Source organism: Parasteatoda tepidariorum, chromosome 6 (genome assembly GCF_043381705.1).
Source record: "Parasteatoda tepidariorum isolate YZ-2023 chromosome 6, CAS_Ptep_4.0, whole genome shotgun sequence".
Classification (NCBI taxonomy): Eukaryota; Metazoa; Arthropoda; class Arachnida; order Araneae; family Theridiidae; genus Parasteatoda; species Parasteatoda tepidariorum.
The window spans coordinates 81,819,727-81,846,580 of record NC_092209.1 but is presented as its reverse complement, the minus strand read 5'-3'; the positions used below and the strand labels follow the sequence as shown (position 1 = coordinate 81,846,580).

Genomic DNA, 26,854 nt, shown 5'->3' with positions numbered 1-26,854 from the left:
TTTGAAAAAAAAATATTATTTTTAATAAAAATAATTTATAATTTCCACAACAACAAAAGTTTATTAACAACACACTATAAGTAACAAAATGTATCTATAAAAGGGTTTATTTATACAAGGGCAAGTTTGTTTTTTTCTTAAATGCAAACATGGAATTGTGCATTTTCATTAGGAAGATATCTTTTGTTAAATTATAACTTGCAATCACAATCTATTGCAATCCATTCAGTTGGAAGAAAATATCAAAATAAAAAAGATCACAGAAGGAGAAACTAAATTAGATCTATAATATTATACATCATCAGCTTATCTTACCAAGCTCTATTTTTTGTATGACTTTGGAAGAATAGTAAACAGCTGAATCTATCATACCAGCCACTAAAAATTGAAAAAAAAAAACATTTGTTGCACATCAAAAGACAATTAAAAAAGATAAAATCCTAATTACATTTTGCACCATGTTTTCCCTGTACATATTATACACAATATATTAAGAGAAAACAATTACTGTGCGATATTGGGTTAACTATATTTATTAGTTTAAATTGCTGGAAAAACTTAGAGGAAAACAAATAATATAAAAACAAAAATTTAAAGTCAATGTCAACTTAGGTCAATAAAGAAATTTTTAATTTTAGTTACTCATTATTAAATAACTATACTCCCCGTGTAGTAAAGTGACTGATGCACGTTAAATCTGTCGAGTCGCAAAAGTACTCCATGTTCCCATAAAAAATTAAAACCTCTGGGGGTACTGGATTGGAGATCGATCGTTCTCTGATTCAGGTCAAAATTACACTCTGTGGATGAATGAATGGATGGGTCCGCCCTACAAACGGGTGAGACGTATGGTGCGACAGAAGTCGAATTCTTGGCCATAGATGGCGCCACTGAAGAACAAGAAATGCACACTCTGCCTTAAATTTGCTCGATTTCACCAAGCATGCTTGCTTGTGTGGCATTGTAGCATTAGAAACAACAACAACAAATAATTAAAAAAAATTTTCATCTATATAAAATTAATTAATGCATTAATATTTGAAAAAACTGTATTAACATCAAGCGTAATCCACTACAAGTTTAAAAAAATGTTGTTGAACTTGAATGAAAAGTATTTTATTAATGATTGAAAATTTGAACAAGATATATAAATATATATAGGGAGAGTGAGAACTAATAGTAGGAACTAAATGTTCACAATAAACTATTTTTTTGTTCAAATAGGGCTATAGATTAGAAATTATCACTGCTATTTTAAAATATGTGAAAAACTAAATCACTAATAGTAAAATTTAAAACGACTAACGCTTAACCAATCAGAAAATTCCATTTCGTTTTTCGCTCATCCGTATTTAATTAATGAATTAATATTTGAAAAACTGTATTAACATCAAGTATCATCCACTACAAGTTCAAAAAAATGTATTTGAACTTGAGTTTATGAATAAAAAGTATTTTATTGACGATTGAAAATTTGAACAACATATAGGGAGAGTGTGAACTAATGGTAGGAATTAAAAAAACGTACAGTTGAACATACTTAAATAATGCTATAGTAAATGAAATAGTTTAGTATAGATGAAATATCATCCCTAAATATCCCATAGAGTATGCTTTAAGTGGTCACCATTGTTTAAGAGACTAAGAAAAAAAATCACAAAATTCTCTGCATTTTCCATGTTATTTTAGGTGATTTTTTAATTCTCTATATTTTCCAGATTTTCAATGTGAAGTAGCGACCCTGTACCACGGGCTGGCTCTAGTGCAATTTTCTGGGGCCCTGAACCTGCATTGGGAATTTCTCCCACGTCTTTTAGGACATCTATATTCAAGCTCTATGGTAAAATTGCACATGAGCAATGGCGCGTCGCTGACGGTCAAGCTAAGGAGCTGAATTGTGACTGTCCTGGTGTACATCAAAGAGAGCTTTTAAAGCTTAATAGAAACAGTTTGAGGAAGATCATTGGTCTTCTTACTGGAGACATCTTCAGGAGACACCTATACATAATGGAAATTGAATCTAATTCTCTTTGTCGAGGTTGTCGTCTTGAAGAAGAGACATCACGACATATACCTTGTGATTGTGAGGTCTATTCTGCTCAAAGATTTGAGCCTTTTGGGCAGCATTGCATTAAAACCTGGGAACTGCAGGATGTTCCTGTAAGGTGCTTGCTGAATTTTATTTCAGCTATAGGGCTTTCATGCTAATCATGATTTAGGGTTTGGGTACAATAGACCTCTGGTCGATGTGCCCTGCTCTTCGGAGCAGCCCAACCTCTAAGTTTAAGCAATCCTGTACTTGTGCTGAAAATTTTTGAAAAAGGTGAGCTGTAATTAGTCAGTCAAAGACTTTTTACAGCAGAAGACTAATTTAACAGTTAAATTTAAATTTTACCAAGAAAAACCTCAACTTTTTTTTAAAATGTTGGTCGAACAAATAAATGGTAACACCAGCAAGAATTAATGCATTTCGTTAAATAAACAAAAACCATAATCAATAATGCCCTTGTTAAACTTCGCCGGATCCTTTAGTCTAGACAAAACGTTTTGCAAGAACCTTTGAATAATATTCACTTATTCTGTTTGGTCAGCCATAAATGCATAGCAAAATATATTTCATTAGAGCTGGATAAAATTAATTTTAAGTAACCAAATATTTTATTTTTATCTAGTAAACGAGGAATTTAAAGTTCACTTTGCCTTTTTACTGTTTTTCCATACTTCATACCCCTAACAACAATTAGACCTTGGCCCTAGTTGGGCTCAAAATTGTCTCAATATGGTCATATATGAGCATACTCCGAGGGACCGATAGTGGGATGTCTAGATTTCTTAATTTTGGTTTTATGACGTGTTAATATCGGCCTAGATAGAACTTATATTTGCTGAATAATGATTATAAAATATCGGGTGAATCTGACAATTCTATAAAGGGCCGATATTGGTTGTTAAGTGGCAGTAAAATATTGGGTGAATCGGGCAATTCTACAAAGGACCCCATATCGGCCATTTGAAGCCTTATAGTGCTATAAGTCCGAGTCCTATATGAACATGCTCCGAGGGACCAATATTGGGATGTCTAGATTTTTTAATATTGGTCCTATGCAGTGTTAATATCGGCCTATATAAGACTTATATTGGCTGAATAATGATTATAAAACATCGGGTGAATCTGACAATTCTGTAGAGGTCCGATATCAGTTGTTAAGTTGCAGTAAAATATCGGGTGAATCGGGCAATTTTGTATGGGACCTATATCGGCCATTTGAAAGCTTATTGTGCCAAGATTTGTGAATATTGGTCCAATGAGAGCCCAAATTATTCTGCTAGGGATAATCTTGGTAAAAATATTCGAAGAATTTGATGCTCGGACGTTACAAAAATACGTTGGCAATAAAAAAAAAAAGTGGGATTTAGCATTATTTTTATAACCACATGATTTTTTTAGAGGATTATGAGATGTCTGGCTCAGAAAATGTTGAAACTAATATTGCAAAATTAAAAGAGTATCAGAAAAAAACATACAATAAAACAAAAGTAAATATAAAAATAAAGGCATAAGATGAAAGGAAAAAAAGTCTTACCTGTAAATACACCTCCTACAATCGCACATACACTCGTAAGGAAATGAAAAAATGACCTAAAAAAAGAGACATTTTAATGTTAGCATTCATAAATATTAACAATAGAAAGAGAGAGGAAAAAAAAATTTTTAAATTTTATTTTATAAATTGGTGTTGAACAGCTGGCTCATTTTGAGATTACCATTATTGATTTTCAACTCTGCGAATAATGGAAAATAGGAAAAGAAACTGATTTCAGATAAAAGTTGGTTGTTTTGAAATTTCATTAATTTGTTTTATTTCCCTTAAGAATTAAAAAGTCACAAAATAATGAAACATGAATATTTAACAGAAAATCATAGATTTGTTAATAAGCACTTAACTTTGTTAATATTTGTAATTAAGCTCAATTATTTTTTTTAGAAAAATATTTAGAGTTTTAATTATTTCCATAGAAAAAACACAATGAGTATGTACTGAGACATCTTTGTGAAAAGTAATTTTGTGGATGGTCCATCAGCTTAACATTAAAAAATTCTGTGATCATTGAATTTTTAATAATTCTTAATAATACGAATTAATAAGAATCAATTTTGAAATCAAATGCAGATACAAATAAAAAAATTTGGAACTGCAAGGATTAGTAACTATAAATCCTGAAAGTAGGAAATAAATGAAAGACTAAAAGAAAACTGTATTTGAAGCACATTCAATATCTAATTTAAAACGATCTTATTTAATAACCTAACAGATAAAAATTAAACCAATCATTATATTCTTGTTTAAGATATAAAATCAGAAAAGAGTAAAAGAAAACATTGATGGAAATTTGCTTATAGTACAACAATAAGAACACAAGTTTATCACCAAAACTAAATTATATAAATATGAGGAAACTCTAAAATTCTAAGTCTTTGAAAACTTAAAATAAGAAAGATTTGAGTGAAATAGAAATTATTTTTCATAACTCAGGAAAAATGTTTTACAAAATTTATTCATCATTTAGAAGCAAATGAATAATCAGAACTAAATTATATGAACATGAGAAAACTCTAGAAATTATTTTTTATATTTCTTAAGGAAAAATGTTTATAAAATTTCTTTATTATTTTTGAAGCAAATGAAGCTTTCAATCAGGCAACACTTAATGTTGTTGACAGAAAGCTATTGAAGATTCTGACATAAGTGGATTTAAATAAAACTTAGTCCGAATTTTCAATACAGCATCAAGAATTCATCCAGTTTAGTTTAGTTAACTTTTGAAGTGAAAAAGAATATACTAACTTTTGTTTTTCACCGTATTTCACCATTAGAGGAGCCAATTCATAAATGACAAACATTCCGGGAAGACCCTGCTCTCCAAAGATGGGCGATACCTGCTTCTGATGTCTTGTTACAGCAAACTGATTAGTGTGATACGTCTGCAATAAATATATATTTTTCTTAAAAGAATATAAGATACAATTTCATTAAAATTTGAGTCACGGGAAAAGACACAGAATAGTTTTTAGATAACATTGAATTCACTTATTATCACTAAACTACAGAGTTATGAGTAATTAAAACACTTTCTTTTTCCCACTAAATAATTTAAGTTCTAATTTTAATTTGAAGTTATTTAACCCATTAAGTGCCAAGACTATCTTCGAGAATCTTTGAAGAAATTCTTATTTCTTCTTGAATAATTAATATCCACATAATTAGGTTTCCCCCCACCCTCAGAATATTGACAGTTCAAATAGTTTTTAATGTAATATGTATTCTGTATTTTATATATATGTATTAGACATGCACACACATATATATTGAAATTCATGCAAAAATCAGTATTTCTTTCTTGAGAATATAAATTTAATCAAAATTAATTATAAAATTGGGCTTTAAAACTAATTAGAAAACTGAACTTATACTTAAGAGTCTACTTTTTTAAATAACACTAATAAATATGTTAATATCAATAAATTAGATAAATTAACAGTAAAATAATTCCAGTTTTATGTAGACAATTTTGATTCATTTACAAAAAAAAGCTCAATTATAAGTGATAAACTAATAATAAAAAATTATAAGGAGAATTAAAAGGAAATTACATATGTGTCATAATGCCAGGGATTCCAACTTGCTCCAGACAATGGATAAATATTTTCAAGTGGTAATCTTTAAATGTATGATTCTTGGTTCAATAAATTAATTTTTAAGCCTTTTTCCCCCCCAAATATTTTGTCCAATCTGGAGCAGTTGGCAGAGCTCTGTGATGCATTGCTTGCATTCAAAGAGGAAAAAATAAAAAGTGTTTTTTAAAAGTTTGCTACAAAAGAACTTAAGTTTTTTAAATACAGAATTTTATTAAAATTTATATGCTTTTGTAACAAATAAATAAGATTAATTACGCTATTCTATAAGATAAATTACGTTAAAATTTTTGCAACTTATTCTTGAATTTCTGAGCTTTAAATATGAAAATATTTCAATATAACCCTGTTTTCAAGGTAAAATTTATAAATTGGAATAAACAAGCCTAAAATTTTGAATGTTATAGAAAACTAATTAAAAATATATTTATTCTAGCGCATACCCACAATTAATTTTAAGTAATCTTGATCTAGAAATGAAATGACTATTTTTTAAGCCAAATTGTTTGTCTGTAAATTTTATTCAGCAGTTTGGATCAGAATTAACAGTCAGAACAGAGATGAGTTGAAAATTCAATAGATGAATTTAAAAAAAAAAAAAAAAAAACATTTTCTTGAACTGTAAGAAAGCTGAAAACTAATAATAAATAAAATTCTTTTGCTCAAAATGCAACCAGGTAATAAAATCTTTTTTTTTTAAATATGAATAAATTTTTTTACTGTTGAAAGATACTATATTTTTTTTTAATTTGGTTTTTATTAACTCCTTTTTTTTGCAATTAATTAAATAGACTAAAACATGTGTAGATGGCAATGAACTATGATTAATAAATTGTTTCTAAAAACTTATATATTTTTTTATTTAATATTAAACAACTAAATTCTATAAACACAAGGTCACTTTAACGAATTCTAATACTTTAAACAAGTAAAATTGACTTACTAAACCATCTATACGTTCATACATTGTTGGTACAATTTTAACGTAATATTGAAACATCATAGAGCCTAAAAAATAATACGCACATCATGTAATAAAATGCAATTTCAAATAGTTAGCTAACATAAAGAACACTAGATAGCAGCACAAGATAAAAATCTCGTGAGAGCCTGAGTTATTTTTTGTTCACCAGGAGTTGGCACTTGGCTCCGCCCCCATTACGTGTTATCTGACGATACTATTTCGCTATTTTTGGGAGAAGGACGTGACAAACCTGAACAAGGTTGCTATTTGGCGATCGAATGACAAAATTATTTATTTTGCAATCTTTATGAGCATTTTTTTACCATTAAATATATCACAAATTGAGGAGCACAACGATTTTGGGTCACTTTTTGATAACTGTTCTGTCTCTAATAATTATTAAATAAATTTTGTGCCCTCTTTCCCTGTCTAAGACCGGCTTTTATCCTTCCACTTAGCAACGACGTTATATACATATATATATGTAACATAAAGAGCTTCAATTAACCTTTTTATGTTATTCCTTTTCTGTAAATTCTTTTCTTAATTTATCATTCAAAATCGAAACGCTTTCTCACACTTTTAAATTCACATCCTGTCCTTTAATCTATTTTTGGTTCAAGTATGCATCAATTAAAAGTAAGACATTTCCCCCTCTGCTCTTTGTGGGAGTCGCGCGACCTATTTGATAAACCAATTACAATTATGTACTAAGTTATCCCTAATTTCCTAAAAGGAAACATATTACGGATTTACTTTGCAAGATTTTCCTCGAACTTTTATTGAGAAGCACAACGATTTTGTGTCCACTTTGATAACCGTTCTCTGTCTAATAATTAATAAATTTTGTAACCCTTTTTCCTTGCCTTAGACCTGTTTTTATCCTTCCACTCGGCAACAACTGTTTTATATATTATATATATATATATATATGTAAGGGTCAATGGGTACAGCTTATAACTAGAAATAATCAAAACCTAGTTTCATTTCAAATATTTGAAAAATATGTTAAAAACATATGAAGTTTAAACGAGATTTCATTTTGCTTAAACATACCTTCATTAGCCACTTGTGTAGTGCCATCGAGGGGATTAGTTTTGCCAGGTATAGTTTTCCCAAAGGATAAATGCTTTATCATATGGGTCAAATTAAACTGCGGAATTAAAAAAGAAAAAAAAACATAAATTTTTATACATATACATACACAGGACTCAAAAAGCAGAAGAATTTAACTAAATTTATGTGATATTATGTGCAGTGGTTATGTGTATTTTAGGGTTAACACTTAATTTCTTGGAAAAAATAACCTGATTATTTAGAGCATCAAAAGCATTTATTAATTGTGAACATATTAAATGAAGAAAGGCAACTATTATTTTGAAAATGTTAAGAATCAACAGTAATTCAGTAGACATTTTAACTCATGATGTAGCACTTAGTCTAGTTCCGAATTTGTTATTGGTGTAAGCTTAATTTCAAAATGAATGAAAAAAAGGTTAATGGCTTATGTTGAAATGCATTTAAAATTTAAAAAAAAGAGCAACCATAGTAATAAAAGTTGAGAATAAGGAGGAGAGAAACAAGTTTTTTTAAAATTAAATTTAGTTTTCTTTATTCTTGCAATATTCATGCTTTAGTAATATTTAAATATAACAGTTTTGGTGAAATTGTAAGGAATAAAAATACAAAAATACTTTTTTGAAAGATGCACATAAACTTTTGAGTTTAACTTTTGAGCTATGAAGAAAAAAATTTAAACTTAACTAAAATAAGATATATATAAATGAGAAATCAAAAATAGCTTTGAGCTTTTAATGTTGAGGAGAAAAACAAAAACTTTCTATCCAAAATGCTGTTTAAGAATTAAAAATTACTTTTAAGCATAACGTTTTTATGTTTCAAAAATATTTTATTGCTAAAGAATACTGTTAATATTCTTATTGTAATCATATTTGCAGAAATTATCTCTAAAACCTTTACACATAACACAACTAATGAGTTTAAAATTATTTAAGCTATTTGGAAGGATATTAAATATGGAGACTCACAATTAAAAAAAACATTTTTTCTTTTAAATCTTAAAAAAAGTTGTTTTAACATCTTTGATTGGAAAGTTCGAATCATGCGGTTAATTTTTTGAAGATATCTAATGATCAATACATTCGTATAAGAAACTTTTTTTGGCGATTTCTATGAAAGTAGCCCATAATTGACATATTTAAATATTACTATACAATTTAAATTAAATAATAACTATAAATATATATATAATTACCTGACTAGCGGCAAATGGCTGTAAATCATGAACTAAAAAAGTAAAACAAATGGAACTCAGTATTTGAAGTATTATTATACTGCTTTTATGATAAGTAATTAATCAATTGACATGGATCAGCCTTCCGCTAAGACAAATTCTGATTACTTGAATATGCAATGAAAATGCTCGTATTTTCAAGTTATGAATTATTTTTTAATACATATGATCACCATATAATAGAAATAACCGATATTTAATAGAAATTTTTATTCATTAAAGTAAAATCAATTCAGAAAAGCAAACCTATGCAATAAATAAATAATAACTAAAATTTAATCGCAAATGGCTGTTAATCATGAACTAAAAAAGCAAAACAAAGGAAAATCAGTATTTTAAGTATTATTGTATTGTTTTTATGATAAGTTTTAGTAAACAATGAACAGCATTCCGCTAAGAGGAATTCTGATTACTTCAATATGTAATGAAAACTTTCGTATATTCAAGTTATGAGTTATTTTTTAATACATATGATCCCCACATAATAGAAATAGCCAATATATAATAGAAATTTAAAAAATAAGATCAATTCAAAAAAGCAGACACATACAAAATAATTAATAACTAAAATTTAATAACTTAAGATTATAAAACATCTTTCCGTAGAAAAAATCTTGATGTTTGATTTTAAAATTGCGAGAATACGAATTCTGATATACTCTTTTTAAGTCACTTGACCACAATTCATAATAGTGGCTTTTAAATCGTGTGAAAACGAAACTCGATATTTGTTATAAAATCATGAAAATAAGAAATAGGATGCACGATCTAAAATCGCGTGAACAGGAATTGAGATGTGCAATTTTAAACCAAATGAATGTTATTTTAATTCATGTTTGCAATGGTAAGAAAAATCACATTTCTTTGAAAAAGAAACATTTTCTTTGAAGAGGCGGACTTTTTTTTTTTAAACAAAAGTGAAATGAATTTTGCACCATGTTGTAAATTTTTACACAAATGGCATAGTTAAATTTGAATACATGATACCAGGCAATTATTGATTTGATTAAAATAAAAAATTTTTTTCTCCGCATTTAGCGAACTTGATTAAATTCCTAATGTTTAGAAAAATGAGTCATTTCACACAGGCTATATGCATTAATGACGCCTGGTGGCTGAGTGGTAGCGCTTCCCGCTCCCGTGCCACAGGTCCTNTAGAAATAGCCAATATATAATAGAAATTTAAAAAATAAGATCAATTCAAAAAAGCAGACACATACAAAATAATTAATAACTAAAATTTAATAACTTAAGATTATAAAACATCTTTCCGTAGAAAAAATCTTGATGTTTGATTTTAAAATTGCGAGAATACGAATTCTGATATACTCTTTTTAAGTCACTTGACCACAATTCATAATAGTGGCTTTTAAATCGTGTGAAAACAAAACTCGATATTTGTTATAAAATCATGAAAATAAGAAATAGGATGCAAGATTAAAATCGCGTGAACAGGAATTGAGATGTGCAATTTTAAACCAAATGAATGTTATTTTAATTCATGTTTGCAATGGTAAGAAAAATCACATTTCTTTGAAGAGGCGGACTTTTTTTTTAAACAAAAGTGAAACAAATTTTGCACCATGTTGCAAATTTTTACACAAATGGCATAGTTAAATTTGAATACATGTCACCAGGCAATTATTGATTTGATTAAAATAAAAAATTTTTTTCTCCGCATTTAGCGAACTTGATTAAATTCCTAATGTTTAGAAAAATGAGTCATTTCACACAGGCTATATGCATTAATGACGCCTGGTGGCTGAGTGGTAGCGCTTCCCGCTCCCGTGCCACAGGTCCTGGGTTCGATCCTAGGGCTGGGCAAGGTTGACTCAGCCTTTCATCCCTTCAGTGGGTCGATAAATGAGTACCAAGCATGCTTGGGAACTAAACACTGGGGGTTCCGCATTCAGCTAACCACCTAACCGGAACATCTGCTTCCGCACCCCAGAGCCCAAGGTCAAGAAAACTGAGATGGGCACAGTAGGCCTTGGTCCTCTATGGGTTGTCGCACCACAGAGTTTAGTTTTATATACATTAATAAAAATGTTTTACTTTTTTCAGTTTGGGAAATATGTTATTTTTCTTTAAGCTATATTACTTATTTAATGTTTCAATGTTAAAATGCTTCATTACTTTTAAAATGTTTGAATAGTCAAGATAAAAAAATAAAGAAATGAAAAGGGGTGAATACATAAAATTCACATACTTTCATGTATAAATACGAAAAATGAAGAAAAAAAATATGATAAAAAAAAAAGAGATGCAAAATTTAGTTTTTCAAAATTACTTAAGTCAAGAAAAAAAGTCATACCATGAACATGATGTTGTGTGTAAGTTTTTCCTGGAGCAATATGAAAGTTTCCAGCAACCTAAGATTCAAAATAGGCATTATATAGTAACAATGCATAAATTAAAACCATAACAAATAAATCCATATATCTCAAGAGTTAGCTAATATGCATATAGATGTGTATTTAAAAGAATGGATTTGAGTTTTACTCCTGAAAAATTTGAAAAAAATTAATTAATAACTGAGTCGATTTTTTATTTTTTTATTACATTTATCAACCAAAACATCTTATATGTATTAGTAATACTTAACATTATTTTAAAACAAACTAAAGCTAAAATAGCTAACACATTTCTTACTAAAATGGTTAAAATTATTAATTAATTATTAAAAACTTATCACTGAATAAATAGAATCACAGTTATGTTTTTCAAGCTCAGTTTGCTAATAAATGTTAAAGATTAGGAAAACTATTTGACTAATGAAGAGTAAATTAGCTTAGATTAGAAAACATAACTAAAAAAATTTTTTTAAGTTACTTTGCTTGATATACACAAATTTGCTTGATATACATCACAACTGATTTGTAAAAAATTAATAAAGCTTGTACCAATGCTATAGGAAAAATTTATCATTCAATGATGTCTGCAAAAACATTGAGTGCTCTAGAGAACGACCCTATCTCTTTCAGGAAATTGAAATACTTTAAGGGTGTTTGGAAAAAGAAGGTAGATGTTAAAGAACATATAATATATTAAATTTATAAATAAAAATAATTAATTTTAAAAATTTTGAAGAAAAAAAACTTTTTTAGAAAAATTTTGAAAAAAAAATTTAGGAAAAGGTAATGATTTCTTTAGACAATTTCGCTACAAATACTTGCACTTTTTCACAAAAAAAACCCCAAAAAAAACCAAACAAACAAGTAAAAGCACAAAATTTAAAAAGTAACGAAGTACAAGTACTGCCATATACGCATTCTTAATATACATGTTTCATTCTCAATGGTCTGCAGCAATTTCTATTATGGCACAAAATCAAGGTGGTTTTTATTTCAGTGAGACAACACCAACAGTGCCTTTTTCAAAGATAAAAAAAGGCTTCTTTTCGAGACCGTCAAATCTTTGGTTCCATAACAAACTCTGACATTCGAGGGTAGGTTCTTTTCCAATAAAGGAACCTTAAAAATTAGGTTTACACTAATTTAAAAATAGCGAAATCACTCACCCTATTCACATCTAAGTAACCGAATACTTGACAACCTTCAATATCCACAGACTCTAACTTTTTGTTCCAACCTTCCCTCTTACACTGCTCAATGCTATCTGCATCAGGAGCGGCCCAACCTCTCATGCGATACGCATTCTGCACATCTTCACACGTGTTACAACAGCTACAATGAAAAATAATATTCAATGTTCCCTTTAGGTTAAGTATATTTATACTTCAAAATAAAGACATTTAATTTGAGACACATTTTTACATTAAAGACATACATGTTTTATAACTTTTGCTAGAAACTTCTTGCATGAATATTGTAAATCTAAATTATAACTGATCATACAAAACTATCCTTGAAGCAGGGTTGGCAAGTTTTTGACACATGACGGTTTTTACCGGTTTATACCATGGTTTTTACCGTCATGTCAAAAACCCCTCAGTCAAAAACGTCAAAAACTGTCAAAAACCCATAGTTTTGGTAAAACTGTATTTTTATTTGAGTTTAACTGCTTGTAATTTAAAATTAATTCATTTTAGGCAATAAAATTAGAAAAAAAGTTGTTAAAAGATATTTAAGAACAGATTCTTGCATTTTCCCAACATGATTATATCAAAACATACTATTTGAAGTAAAATATTAGGATACTAAACAAAATTTTCAACATTTCCAAGCATCATTTTGTTTGGCATATTACATTACTGAAGAATGTCAAGTCATTCTTGACTTAGAGTTTGTTAGTAGTTACAAGTTTTGAAAGTTTTGTTTAGCTTATTTCTAATATTTAAGAAATGCCAAATTTTAAATTCTTCTTTTTAGTTCTTGAATTTATTAATAGTTCCAAGCTTTTTTGTTTGTTTGTTTATTTCTAACAATTAAGAAGTGCAAAATTTTGAATCCTTTGCAAATCAAGCTATAATGATAAAAGTAAGTATCACTATTTTCAATAAGTATATTACAATATTTCTGTATGAATGTATATCCTTCTATAAGAATACATGTATATAGTTGCAAAATCAATAGCAATCATTTACAACATTCATTTATAAAGGCAATTATGTGAAAATAATATATTGTCCGCTATATGCCATAAATTAAAGAAAACAGTAGGTTTTTGACGGTTTTTACCGGTAAAAACACGGTTTTTACCACTGTCATGTCAAAAACCAGTTTTTGACGGCAAAAACCCAACCCTGCCTTAAAGTCAATACAGATAAATAAAATACAAAAACTATGTTGCACAAGTGACTATGAATTTAAATATTTCATAATTGTGATGGATAAGAAATAAACTTTAGTATAATCCTTTTATGCTGTTTTTCACCATTAACAATTTTAAAATGTACTCAGTACACATTAAAACCATTTTAGAAAAGTCTAAAAAACGGTGAAATCGTCAAATTAGGAGTTAAATTATGAACAAATGTGCGTGTTATAATAATATCTATTTCTTAAAAAAAATCATGAGAATACTTATAGAATATTTGTTGTGTAGTGTTCTCCTTAAGCGGTTTTAGGAGGGGGGATCGACCTTTCAGCCCTTTGACCCTTATAAATGCGCCCTTTTGTAAAAATAAGCCATCATCCCTTAAAAACACTGCTTTTTTTACTCATATTCCACTAAAAAAAAATCAATGTTTCAAAAATAATTTTACACTGGTAAAATTATCCGAGCTCATAGGTTTCATTACAAATATTTCCTTGGTTAGGGTTATTCTCAACTCGTTAAGTTTCTCTTTTTTTAGAAGTTTGCATGTGTAGGATCGAAGTGTAGTATAAATATTTCTTAAGTGATTTTAAAATTATTTTTTAAATAAATACCTTTTTTCAAAAATCCAACTTTTAAATGTTCTTATTTTCAGTTTAAATTGTAGAAAAAAACTTTCAAGTTGCATATCAATTGCAATCATTTTTAAGCGTTTACTTTTTTAATACAAAAATTATGTTCAGAGATAGTCTTTTAGCATGCCTTTAAATATTTTTTATAAACTACAAATTTTTCTTTTGCTTTGATAATGCGAGAAAATTACTCTTTGAAATATATACATAAAATAGTAAATACATTACTATATAGTAAATAGATTATAGTATAGTAAATATAACGTAATAAATAAAATATATAGTATTTAAAAATTCTTGTGGATCAAAATCAGGCATTACATATTACATAACATGACAGGGCGCATAGCCAAATCTTTGAATCAAAAATAAGCACTTTTTAAAAACTTTTCAAGCACTTTACAAAAATTTTCAAGCACTCAAAAAATTCATATTCATTCAATTATATTATTGAAAAACAAAAACTTTTTATGAACAGTTTTAGCGTTAAAAAAAAAAAAAAAAGAAGAAAGAAATGGGCGTAAATCGAAACAATCACTGCTTTCTCACATCACCGAGTGATTTCAACCTGACCCTGAACTCAGAAGAAAAGTAACCCTTCTTACCCCCTACGTCAAAAAAAGTGTTAGAAGTAAAATAAACAAGAACAAAATTAAAAAGAAAAACATTTCATAAGGATCTGATATTCTCTATCCGAATNGTTTACTTTTTTAATACAAAAATTATGTTCAGAGATTGTCTTTTAGCATGCCTTTAAATATTTTTTATAAACTACAAATTTTTCTTTTGCTTTGATAATGCGAGAAAATTACTCTTTGAAATATATACATAAAATGGTAAATATATTACAGTATAGTAAATATATTATAGTATAGTAAATATAATGTAATAAATAAAATATAGAGTATTTAAAAATTCTTGTGGATCAAAATCAGGCATTACATATTACATAACATGATAAATTTTTGCTGTGTTAAGTGAGTGTCCTTTCAAAATTCAAAATGTACTTTTTTGTGAGGAAGCGCTCCGCCCCTTTTCTATTCCTAAGGAGAGTTCTGGTGTATGTATAAAATAAAAAATCCTTAATGAAAACAAAATAATGAAGTGGAAACGTTAGGTTAGAAATTTTCATAAAGCTCTCTGATTTTTGGATATTTTTTAAAAAACATAAACAAAACATTTTTTGATTATATCAGAAGAAATAGACAAAATTCAGTAGAGTAGCGATGTTTCAGCTATGAATAGACAGAAGGAAAAGATATAAAAACAAAACTTGCTTGTAAGCTTGAGATTCTGCCCCATAACAGCTTTCACATCGATTTGGATCCAATACGGGTGGAATGGTCTGCATTAAAGAATACACAAATATATTTAGTATGAGTGATTTACACAATTTTAAGCATCTTTCAAAATCTTTTTAAAGATACAGGTTTGAAAAAAAAAGGAACAAAATAGTAGCTTTTAATAGCCAAAAGCATGAAAACAGTTGCCAAAATAAGAACAAAAATTCCTCAAAAATATGGCTAAAATTTTATTAGTTGTTGTAGTTGTAGTTCGTTTACGTCGCACTAGAGCTGCACAATGGGCTATTGGCCACAGTTTGGGAAACATCCCTGAGGATGATCCGAAGACATGCCATCACAATTTTGATCCTCTGCAGAGGGGATGGCATCCCCGCTTCGGTAGCCCAACAACCCGCACAAGAAGTCGAGCACTTTACGGTAGCACAGTTTCACGAGGACCAATACCGCACACCCTCGGTCCCTAGGCAGACCGATCCCAGTGGGTCAATCACCCGCACACTGATCGCAGCCAGTGATGCTTGACTTCGGTGATCTCCTGGGAACCGTGTCTTAACGATCAGTCCACTGCGGGACAAAATTTTATTAAGTCACTTAATTGTCATCAACCATGATCCATTTTGTCAAGTTGGTGGCAAATATGATATTTTTTATATAAACATAAATTTTCTAGCACTAAATTTTTATATCAAAAAAATTAGTTTATCTGCAGAAAATTAAATACTTTTAATTACTAAAATTAATTGGAAAAAACACTTTTTTAAAAGAAAATTTACCTTTTATCAATAATTGATTTAGCAAATTTGTCTGTAGCAATTATATATAGATAGTTATCGGATATAGAGAGAGGAATTTTGTAGCAATAACCATTGAAAAGGCGATTGAAAAACAGAATAGACTTACAATGGAATTTGTGCAAATTGAACAAAGTAAAAAGTGATGACTGAAGTTTTGAATTCAAAATTGTCTATTTTTTTAAGAAAACAAAAAATTCAGAGTGTTCAGAAGCTCCCGCGGGCTGCAGGTTTTCAATTCAATTTATGCTAAAAGAAAACCTTGCTAGGAGTACAAAAAAATCTGCCAATAGTATCCTTTTCCTGAAAATAATTGCTTTTATTGTCTTTTCAGACAAAAAAAGTGTCCTTAATCGCCTCATGTTGAAAATAGTTGCATTTTAGTTGCCTGTGGCAACCTTGTTAATCTTTCAACTGATTTGCTACTTATCATTCCTCTGCCACATCTAATATATACAATTCTCTTTCGTGGCTCCCAAATTTTGGCTGTATTTCTTTTCTGCTGGTAGCAATGTATGCTTTGTTTTGTTTACCTTACTATTTATCTTACACGGCGAATTGACCAATGATTGCCGCTAAAAATGTCCCAAATCTAGCTGTGGTGGCTCAATATATAGCGCTTTTAAAAACGGAAACTGAAATAACCAGAGAGCATCAGCTGCTTCAATCTCATACTATTAAGCTAGGCAGAAGAGAGTAGTCCCTGTCGATAGATCTCTATTTCAGTATTTTGTCAAAAGCGCTTTTTTTCACGCATTTATATATTACGAATTTATCTGAAGTTTTTTTATTTGTATCATGAATTATACTATAGCACATTTCTAATAGAAATTATACTATAGCACGAATTACATGTCATTTATTTGAATTGAAATTTATTTTAATGACTTAGTTTTTACTAAAAAGATGTAATTTTTTAAAAAAAAGTTTTTATATGGATTTGAATGATTGTTTTGAATTCTTAGAATTTTGTGCATTTGCAATGTACCTAAGTTAGTAGTGAGCGAAGTGAGCTTGGTTTGCAAAGCAAACAATATAAGATTGCGTTAGCGAGCAGGGGGCGCAGTCCACTAGTTTTTTATATTGAATAACATGCGTGAAAATTATGCAGAAAAGCCTAATTGGTTGTAACCATAACTAATTCACTCTTCAATGGTCTTACGAATATGTCATAAATTTTATGTAACAGATTTGAGTGGAATATAATTTTTTCTTAATGTATTAATTTGAAAAGCAATTATGAAAGGAGCAAAAATGTTTCAATTAGCTTCTTATTTCCGTAATACAAAGTTTATTTTCTTATTTAGACTAACTGACCATCGCAGGCAAATTTGAGAAAGATTTCTCACCATTTGATCTGCTGTTAAATACTAACGGTGAGGGTTCAAAACCACAGGCAAAGGACATGTAATACAAGGATGGGACAAGTTTGTAAATCGAACCAGCGGGTCACTCCAGACCACATATATAAATGTATATATCGAAACCCATTAACACTTACCATATTCAATACCTTTGACTCTCCAACTTCTGTAAAAAAAATAATAATTCATTAGTGAATTCAATATTAAAGTTCATTATGAATACAATAAAAGTATTTTAAAAAGAAAGTTAATCATGTTTCACTTTTAAACGCAGTCAGTTGAATGATATGCCTGGATCAACTGACTATTTTCCTTTTAAGAAACACTTGGTAGAAATTTAAAGTTCAAAATAATGTTTTCTTGTGGATTTTTTATTTTCAGGAGACGGTAAAAATATTTCTGATGTCCATTTTTTAAAAATCAGTTACGAATTAGCGGTAGCAGAAAACTATCTCCTGTACCTGATATATACACCTATATAAGGTGTACCCTAATTGTAGTGAAAAACCTCTAGGGAAGATAGGGCACATCATAAGGATTAAGAATTGCATAAAGACCCATGCCCAGAAACGTCATCATACGCAGCTGATGGTGCTTCCTAATTATGAACTTTTTTTGGTGCCTTTGAACAGTTACTTTTATTATATCTTAATTTTATGTTGTTTTAATAATTATTGTGGCAAAAATAGCAGTTTTAGAACAATTTAATAATTTGGCGAAATTGTCAAACCAGTCGCAAAATAATTCATGATTAAACTAGAATTAAAAATCAAACGTCAAACCTATTCATCTGTAATTTTTCACTATAATAAGAAAACACAAAAGATAAATAAAAGTAACTATTCAAAGGCACAAGAAGAAACGTAAAGAAGCTATCTGCACAAAAACTTTTTTGGGCATTAACTCCTATACAATTCCTTATATGATATGCCCTCTAGAAGCACGGATGGCAAGTTTTTGACAATTGATGGTTACAAACTGTTTTAACCATGGTTTTAACCGTCATGACAGAAATCCTTTTTGGCATAGTTTTTTACTATTGTCAACAATCAAAATTTTGGTGTAATTATAATTATTAGCTATTATAAATATGAAGCATTTAAATCAATTTTTGAATTATTTTGACATTTAACTTTTTCTTAAACACTCAACAATCATCTTGGGAAGAAAGAAAAAATAATAAAAATCATTTTAGAGAGAAAAAAAACTCTCAACAATCATCTTATTGATTATACGTAAAATAAATTTTCGTTTACTCCATTTTAACTCCTCTTTTCCCGGAAGCATGCCATTAAAAAAAAAAGTTTTGAAGTGCTCTGGACGTCATGTTCATATTTCTATTTAGTACGAATAAAACTGAAATTCAAAACTATTCTTTCGATTAATGCTGGGCGACATAAACTAAAATGTAAACGTACTAAAACTATTATAACATAGTTATAAAACACGTAATTAGGACAGTTATTTTTATAACTATACTAAAAATTTATACTCAATTAAATCATGAATTGATGGAATTAAAACAACTTATACGGAAAAATATTCATGATTTATTGGAAATATTCATGTACATTTGAGTGCAGAAAATGCTCAAAACTTAACTGCCCAAAAATTTTAGCTTTATTATTTTTTTTAGTTGCCCAAAAATTGTAGCTTTAGTATTTTTTTAGTTGCCCCAAAAATTGTAGCTTTATTATTTTTTTGTACAATAACTTTTTCAAATTTTTTTGAAAGGTAAAGTTTATATAAGAAAAAAAATCATTTAATTTTACACCAGGGTTCCCACTCTATGATGAGATTGAAATTCAAGGACTTTTCAAGGACCTCAACAAAATTTTCAAGGACCTTAATCTAAGACCAATTTTAAAAATTATTCTCTTCTATTTTACTAGAAGCAACAATGCTTGTTGTGGCAATAATTAATTTCAAATATGTATTATGGATATGTATATATGTATATGTATTATGGACTAAAATTTATATATTTTTAAAAACAACCCTACTGGTTTTACATATTAATTCACAAAATCATTTTCAGCACAATCTATAACTAATGGTAATGAGGTGTTAATGGTGAAGTCCTTTAATCCTGTGTATTTCCATGTGAAGGCTGCATGAAAGACAGAGCTAAATCTTAGGTATATCTAAAGATTTAATNCTCGGGAACAAAACAGAAAGAACGAGAAAGATCCGCGGGTGTTTTATAAAAAGGGCCGCCGGAAGTATTGGACAAATTCAAGGACCTATCAAGTTTTTCAAGGACCTAAGACGTTTTTCAAGCACTTTCAAGGATCTGAATTTAGCAAAAAAAAATTCAAGGACTTTCAAGGACCGTGGGAACCCTGTACACAATTCTTGAATAAATAAGCATATGTGTAATAATAGAAATCAAAATATATTGAAATAGTAATAATTTATAAAATGTAATGTCCCACTCAAATTTAAGGAATTCAAACTAATAAATACACAAGTTGACACGTTTTTTTCACAAGGAAAAATTGTGCAAAGAGAAATATTTTTTAACATAAAAAATTTATTAGAAATTTTTTAAGAAACATAAAAAATTTCTTAGAAATTTTTTAAGACCTAAAATTTTTCCATGTTGCCTGAATTTCCCTTGAAAAAAAAAGTTTTAATCACTTTAACTATATCTGTTATAACTTCAACTTTTCTCTCTACTGATGCTCGAGAAAGGCATCTTTTGAATATAATTCAACAGAATTCAATGCAATGAAGAACAATGGAGAAAAAAAATTTGGTAACAATGTGATTCTGAGGAAGAAAAAGACAGTTGAATATTCTGAGCATCTTTACCAAATCATAATTCATATGTACAATTTATATTCAACTCTTCTATCATTTGAAAGTCTTTATTTTATTTTAAACACATTTTCAATATGTCAAAAGTATCAAGTTAAAAGATAAATAAATAAGAAAAAAAAATGAACCATCTAATAAGAAATAAAAAATGTATACTTTCTTTCTTTTTCAGGTTTTTCTTCCAATGGTTCGCCGGATTGAGAGAGCCTGCGCTTATAGATATTGTGATCTAAATTAATTTGTTGTTCTCCAGACACATCCATTGCATCAATAGACAGAACTAAAATAAAACACTCTTTTCAACAAAAATGCAATTATAGGAAGTATATGCAATGTAGGAAATGCAAAGGTATCAAAACTTACTAGAGTCAAACCCCGCTCTATAGAGAACCTTCAAGGGACCGTTATTTTGCTCCACTATAACTGGGACTTCACCATGTCCGTTTCACAAACAATTTTAACTAATGGTTCCCCCCTTTTATTACACATTATTTAAATAAATGATCAATAAAATGAAATACAAAAATGACTGAAAAATAATACGTAGTATCAAAAAATGTGTTAACTTACATTTTTTATTACTCTTCGTCTTGCATACAAAAAAAATTAGAATAATCTTTAGCTCACGAACAATCCTCAACATGAGATATGGAAACACTTCCCGACTCTCCGATAATTTTTTCTGAATTTATGTAATTCTGCTTTTTGAACCTGGTTAGCCAGAAATTCGAGCACATAAAAGTAGTCTCGCCAAATCGCTTAGCAAATTCACCAGCTTTTACTTGAAGCATTTGTCCAGATACTGGAAGATTGCGGCTTCTTTGAATGCTGAACCAATTCAATAATGCTTTTCAATAATGAAGCAAACAAAAACAAAAAATGCTTGTTACTACATTCCATGCTATAGATGGTTTTAAAAATCAGTATATGTATTTATTTTGAAGTAGAAATTTCAAAAAAGAAGAAAATCAGTCGAAGACAGAAAAAAGTTCATAATATCCAACCTCTCTTTTTTTTTTTGGTTCATATATCCACAATAACATTATCCGTGCGTAGCAATACACGGGAGCGAACATTTCGTTCATTATATCAGGGAGTTCACTATAAACCGTGCTTACTATAGCAGAGCTTAACTGTATTAGTTATCAGGAAGCATAATAACACATAATTATAAATAGATAGGGTTTACAAAATTCAAATTAGCAACATTCTAAGGAGTACACTAGATAATTCTATAAAATATAATAAAATTAAGCATGAATTTATTATTAAATTAAAAGAAATAACACTTATATTAGGGTACTAAATGAATTACACAACACAGATATTTTACATTTCATTATAAAATAATTAAATTGATTATTTGGAATTAATTTTCTAGATTTTGGTTAAATTAGAAGTTCTTACTTCCTTCTTATCTCAAATTTGAACCAATAAAAATTTTTGTTCACAGAATTTAAGATTTGATTTTCTTTAAAGAGAGAAGATAAAATTTCGGAACAGTCAGCAAAAAATTTTCTTCGCTCTTATTATTACATGTTTTTATCAAATCATTCTTACTTGTTTCTATTAAGTGATTTGTATTTAATTTATTATTTTTAGAATTTTTTAAAGAGTAGAAAAGAAATAGCGTAGATTAATTGCAAGCAACAAAATTTCACAACACTTGGTAGTTAAGAGAAGAAAAAAAATATCTGACAGAAATTCTTAAAAACCATAATTTCTATTATTCAATCATAAGACCGTAACAATTGCAGATAAATCGTAATAGTTGGCACCACCAAAAATTTTGTCTTTGTATACAATGACTTGCAGATCGGTAATTTTAGGCTAAGTACAAAAAAATGAAAATTATTACATACCTTTAGCATAAAAAAAAGGAACACCCTGAATAACTTTTGATCAAGAATTCGTATACAGTACAGAACCCGTTATCCAGAAATCAGAAAACCGGAACGAAATTCAATAAATTTTCCCGCCATTTTTTAAAAAAAAAAAGTTTTGTTCCTCATAAGATTTTAGAATTTTTCTTTCTTTTTTGAAAGACGTTTACCTTACCATCATTTCGGAAATAATCACTAGTGTATTACTTAATCGTTTTTTCTTCTTTTTAAGATTATTTCCACAAAAAAAAATTTTTTTAGTTGGGTTTAACAATAAAAAAAAACGGCTTTTTGTAGCGATTCAGAAAACCGGAAAAATCAGTTATCCGGAATAGCGATGGTCCTGATCGTTCTGGATAATCGGTTTTCTACTGTACTAGAGATTCAGACTTAATGGTTCAACTGAGGTGACCTCAAATATGCTTACAAATTAGTGTTCAAAATATTAAGTTACGTAAGCAGACACAAAAATGTGCTTTTTCTGAATATACTCCCCCCCCCCAATAAAATAAAAAATTTGAATTTCTGATCCTCAAAAACTCAGGGATAATTGACTGCAATCCGTAAAATTTAATCAAGAGAGGAGCGGTAAAAAGTTTGGACCCTTTAACGTTAATTATACTTTTTGCGTCTTTCACCATATCTCGATGATTTTTTTAAGGGTATTGAGTCATGTTTGCATACAATTACAATATTCCTTTAAGTACAGATAATTTCAGGCAAAAAATAATTTTTAATATTTATTTAGATTTGATATTTATTTATTTGTTATTATTTTACTTTAATACCTAATATACGAAAAATTTTGAATTGTAAGATTTACAAATTTTTACACCATTTTAAAGAATGTAATTTTATATGACTAAATATAAAATTTGAATATAAGTAGAATAGTTTCTGAGAAATCAAATTCTGAATAGAATATACAACTGTTTTATGTTGTGAATATTAAATGCGTGCTGCTATTGCTACCTCTCTGTACAATAAGAGCAATATTAACTTTTCTTATTATGACAATTTTATCACTTTTAATTGAAATTAGTTGGAAAAATATTCAAAAACTTTCTAATTCGCCAATTAATTTTATGATGGCAAGCACAAGGTCACAATCACACTTATTATATTCTAAAAAAGAAGAAAAAAAAAACTATAAAGAGGTTTAAATATACATAAAATGAAACTCACAATCACATGTTACTTTCGGAAATATAACGTCAATATTGATTCTCAGCTTTTCACTTCGAGAAACATCAACAAAAAGTTCCTCTGCCACTTCAGGAGTCATATAATAATTTAATTCTGATATGAAGAGGAGAGTTATGATAACTGCACTGATGACTGTAACTGGAAAACACAAAGAAAGCATAAGTAGGTAAAACTTCAAAACAAATAATGAAACTTATATTTATACAGGGTGAGTAGCCAAATCTTTCAACAAAAAATAAGCACCTTTTAAGTACTTTTAACAAAAATATTTTTACAAAAATATTTAAACAAAATTATATTTTTAAAAATATTTATACAAAAATATTTTTAAGTACTATATACATTAACAGGGGTCTGTCCAGACATTTTGTGAAAGCTCCGTTTTTGTAAAATTGTGAAAAAATTACTCATAATTTGTGAATATAAAATAAACGTTAAGTCACATTCTTTCAACCAGGGTCCTGCTTTTGTGAATTTGTGCAAATAGGGTTCTGTTAGTACAAAAAACTTTTTCAAGGAGTTTTTAAATTGTAAATAGATACAAGATTATGCCCAACAAAGTAAAATTATAATAAAAAAAAATTAAATTTTAAAAAATAAACAGCAACTGCTGCTATTAAATTAGAGATGCAACATACAAATATTTAGTATTTAGCCTATACTGCTCAGCAAAGAATATTCATTTCAGACGAATAAAGGAAGAAGCGTCTGCCGAAGACAAAACTTAGTTTGCTTACATTTACTTACAAGTTGCTGCCTTTTCCCCCTCATCAGTAACGTCTTTTTCTTAATATGAAAAATTTACGCAAAAAGCAATGAAAATTTGGGATTTGCCCAAAACAGAGAAAGAACCGGTCAGATTCTTTCAAGAGAAAGTCGTTTCGGCTGAAATTGCAATTTCTGATAAGAATCATGAAATGAAATTGCATATTGATGATAAAATTCAATGGCGTTGCAACCTTTCATCTTGTCTACTGTAACAGAAATGCATCCGTAAATGCACATGGTTTCAGTCATCGAAATTGAGCTTTCTGAAAAGTTTATTTATTGTTGGAGCGAAGAATTAACCTCAGTTAAATAGTGTGAAAAGCAGTTGGAAATAAAGGAAAAAATATCGAAAAAGAAACTATAATATATTCCAATTCATGGAAATTATACTGACTAGCAAGCTGGAAGATGAAAGTTTCGAACATTTTGAAGTGAACCATAAGTACATCTTAGTCGATCCGGAAACTGGAACACACAAGCAAAAAATTGAGTGACTGAGGGGCAGCGTTAAATGGCGAAATAAGAAACAAAGAGAAACTGTACGCCATCATCTCGAAAGTTATCTTGCAGAATTTATGTGGAGAAGGCAAACGGAGGACCGATTTGAAAAATTTTAAGCTGTATTAAAATGTTTAAGCATCCAAAGTAAAAAAAAATTTTGAATCATTTATTAACTGTATTTTATGTGTATGCTGTGGCCAATAAAGTCTGCTTCGTGTGATTTGTTCCAGCGACTGAGTGTGGTCGCTAAAAAGTCTGCTTGGCGAGATTTGCGCAGGTATAATGGAAAAGTACTGATTTTTCTTTTGAAAAGGGGAATAAAAAAATAATAACTTTTCATTTCTACAGAATTTTACAGGTAACATTTGAATCATGCATTTAGATAATCACTTTTTGACGCGCGATCAATGTAATGTTCTGATCGTATTTTCGGCAGTTATTGATATTGATTTTCGCATGTTTTTTTTTATATCCTGATGTATTTCAAACAATATGGAAAATTCAAATCGTGTATTTGTGTATTTACTTTTAAAGGCAATAATTCAATGGCAGTTATTGCTTTAAATTTCTCTATAGTTTTTAAATCCGATATTATTTATTACAACAACCTAATCTCGAAACGAAATACGCATTTGAGGAGTATGATTCGTATGATAACGTCTTTGATCTTTTTTTCGGCAATTACTACTACAGATTTAATGATTTTCATTATTTTTTTCCTATTGTAATGATTATTTACAAAATGCGAAGATAGAAATAATTTGTGCGTCATTTCCACAATAAAATGCAAGAACATCACACATAATATTAGAATAAAAAATTATTGCCCATTCAATTAAAAAGTTTTTTTTCTATAAACATAGCGCTTTTGTTATTTTAAATTAGTAATATATATGTTTGTTATTTTTCAAAGTATCTTGCAGAAAAATATTAGTGCTAAAAAGTTTTGTCACAGACAGCTCGAAAAAATTCTGCGATAAGGATCTCCTATGTTGCGAAGTCGAACTTTGAATTTTATACCAATATTGGACTATGATTCACAAGAAGAAACAGGTTGTTTTAGACAAGAGCAAATTTATTTACAGGACGATGACATTTTAAATAGGAAGAATAATTATTTTTAATTTATTACAACTGAAATATTTCTTGCTTTCTTATGAGTATCGCCTATGCGAAACTGCAACATCCTATGAACAGTGCAATCACTTCACAGATTAGTTCTTTACGGAAAATTTCAAAAAAAAAATTTAAATACCGAATTTGAAGAATAAAATTAGCTGATTCCTACACTGTTTGGAATAGTGCAAATGGAGAACACCAACCAAAATTAAAGAATCAAATGCTTGCAGTTAAAATTCACTGCTCTATTTCCCAAAGCAGACCATATTAAACATACAGTTTTTATTTATATATTATACTTATGACACATATTGAAAAGAAGTACAAAAGACTAGGTAGTATGGCTTTTAAAACATTTTTGATAAAAATGTTCTAAATTAAAAGTGTAAAGATAACTTTTTTTAACACAGAATTTCCAATTTAATGAGAAAAGCAGACAGCTTTACACTCTGTATATTTTTAAAATATTAACAGATTAGGTAATAATAACAGAACATATCAAATAAATTTAAAAATAACATCCAGGGAAATTTTTTGTCTCAAGCTTACTTAAAGCACCAGAATATGTTTTCACTCGAAAGTCTTCCAATGTTTTAGGATAGGCGTCAAACTTTCTAATTTGCTCAGAAAATTTATGTAACCTAAACATTATGTTTCCGATAAACAATTTTCCCAATCATTAAAAATCTAAAAAAGACCACAACCCAACAGGATGAATGTTTATCCCTTGCCAGTCCTTATCCGTAGCCAGTCTCTCCGCTTACAACTGGCAGA

General features: G+C 28.8%; 1 protein-coding gene across 2 annotated transcripts; it reads right to left on the bottom strand.

Annotated features, from left to right (window-relative positions):
- Positions 1–26,854, bottom strand: LOC107455322 (endoplasmic reticulum-Golgi intermediate compartment protein 3). Of its 2 annotated transcripts, XM_043052901.2 has the most exons (13): positions 26,630–26,854; positions 23,672–23,830; positions 20,764–20,883; positions 17,921–17,949; positions 15,602–15,669; positions 12,494–12,659; positions 11,288–11,345; positions 8,935–8,966; positions 7,716–7,812; positions 6,639–6,703; positions 4,848–4,984; positions 3,585–3,640; positions 1–378 (listed from the first exon to the last, which is right to left on the bottom strand). In XM_043052901.2, the coding sequence occupies exons 1-13, from the start codon at positions 26,727–26,729 to the stop codon at positions 302–304; spliced, it is 1,164 nt and encodes a 387-aa protein (XP_042908835.1). In that variant the 5' UTR covers positions 26,730–26,854; the 3' UTR covers positions 1–301. The 2 variants fall into 2 exon arrangements, with proteins under 2 accessions (XP_042908835.1, XP_071037746.1); XM_071181645.1 differs by lacking the exons at positions 23,672–23,830; positions 26,630–26,854 and adding an exon at positions 21,174–21,365.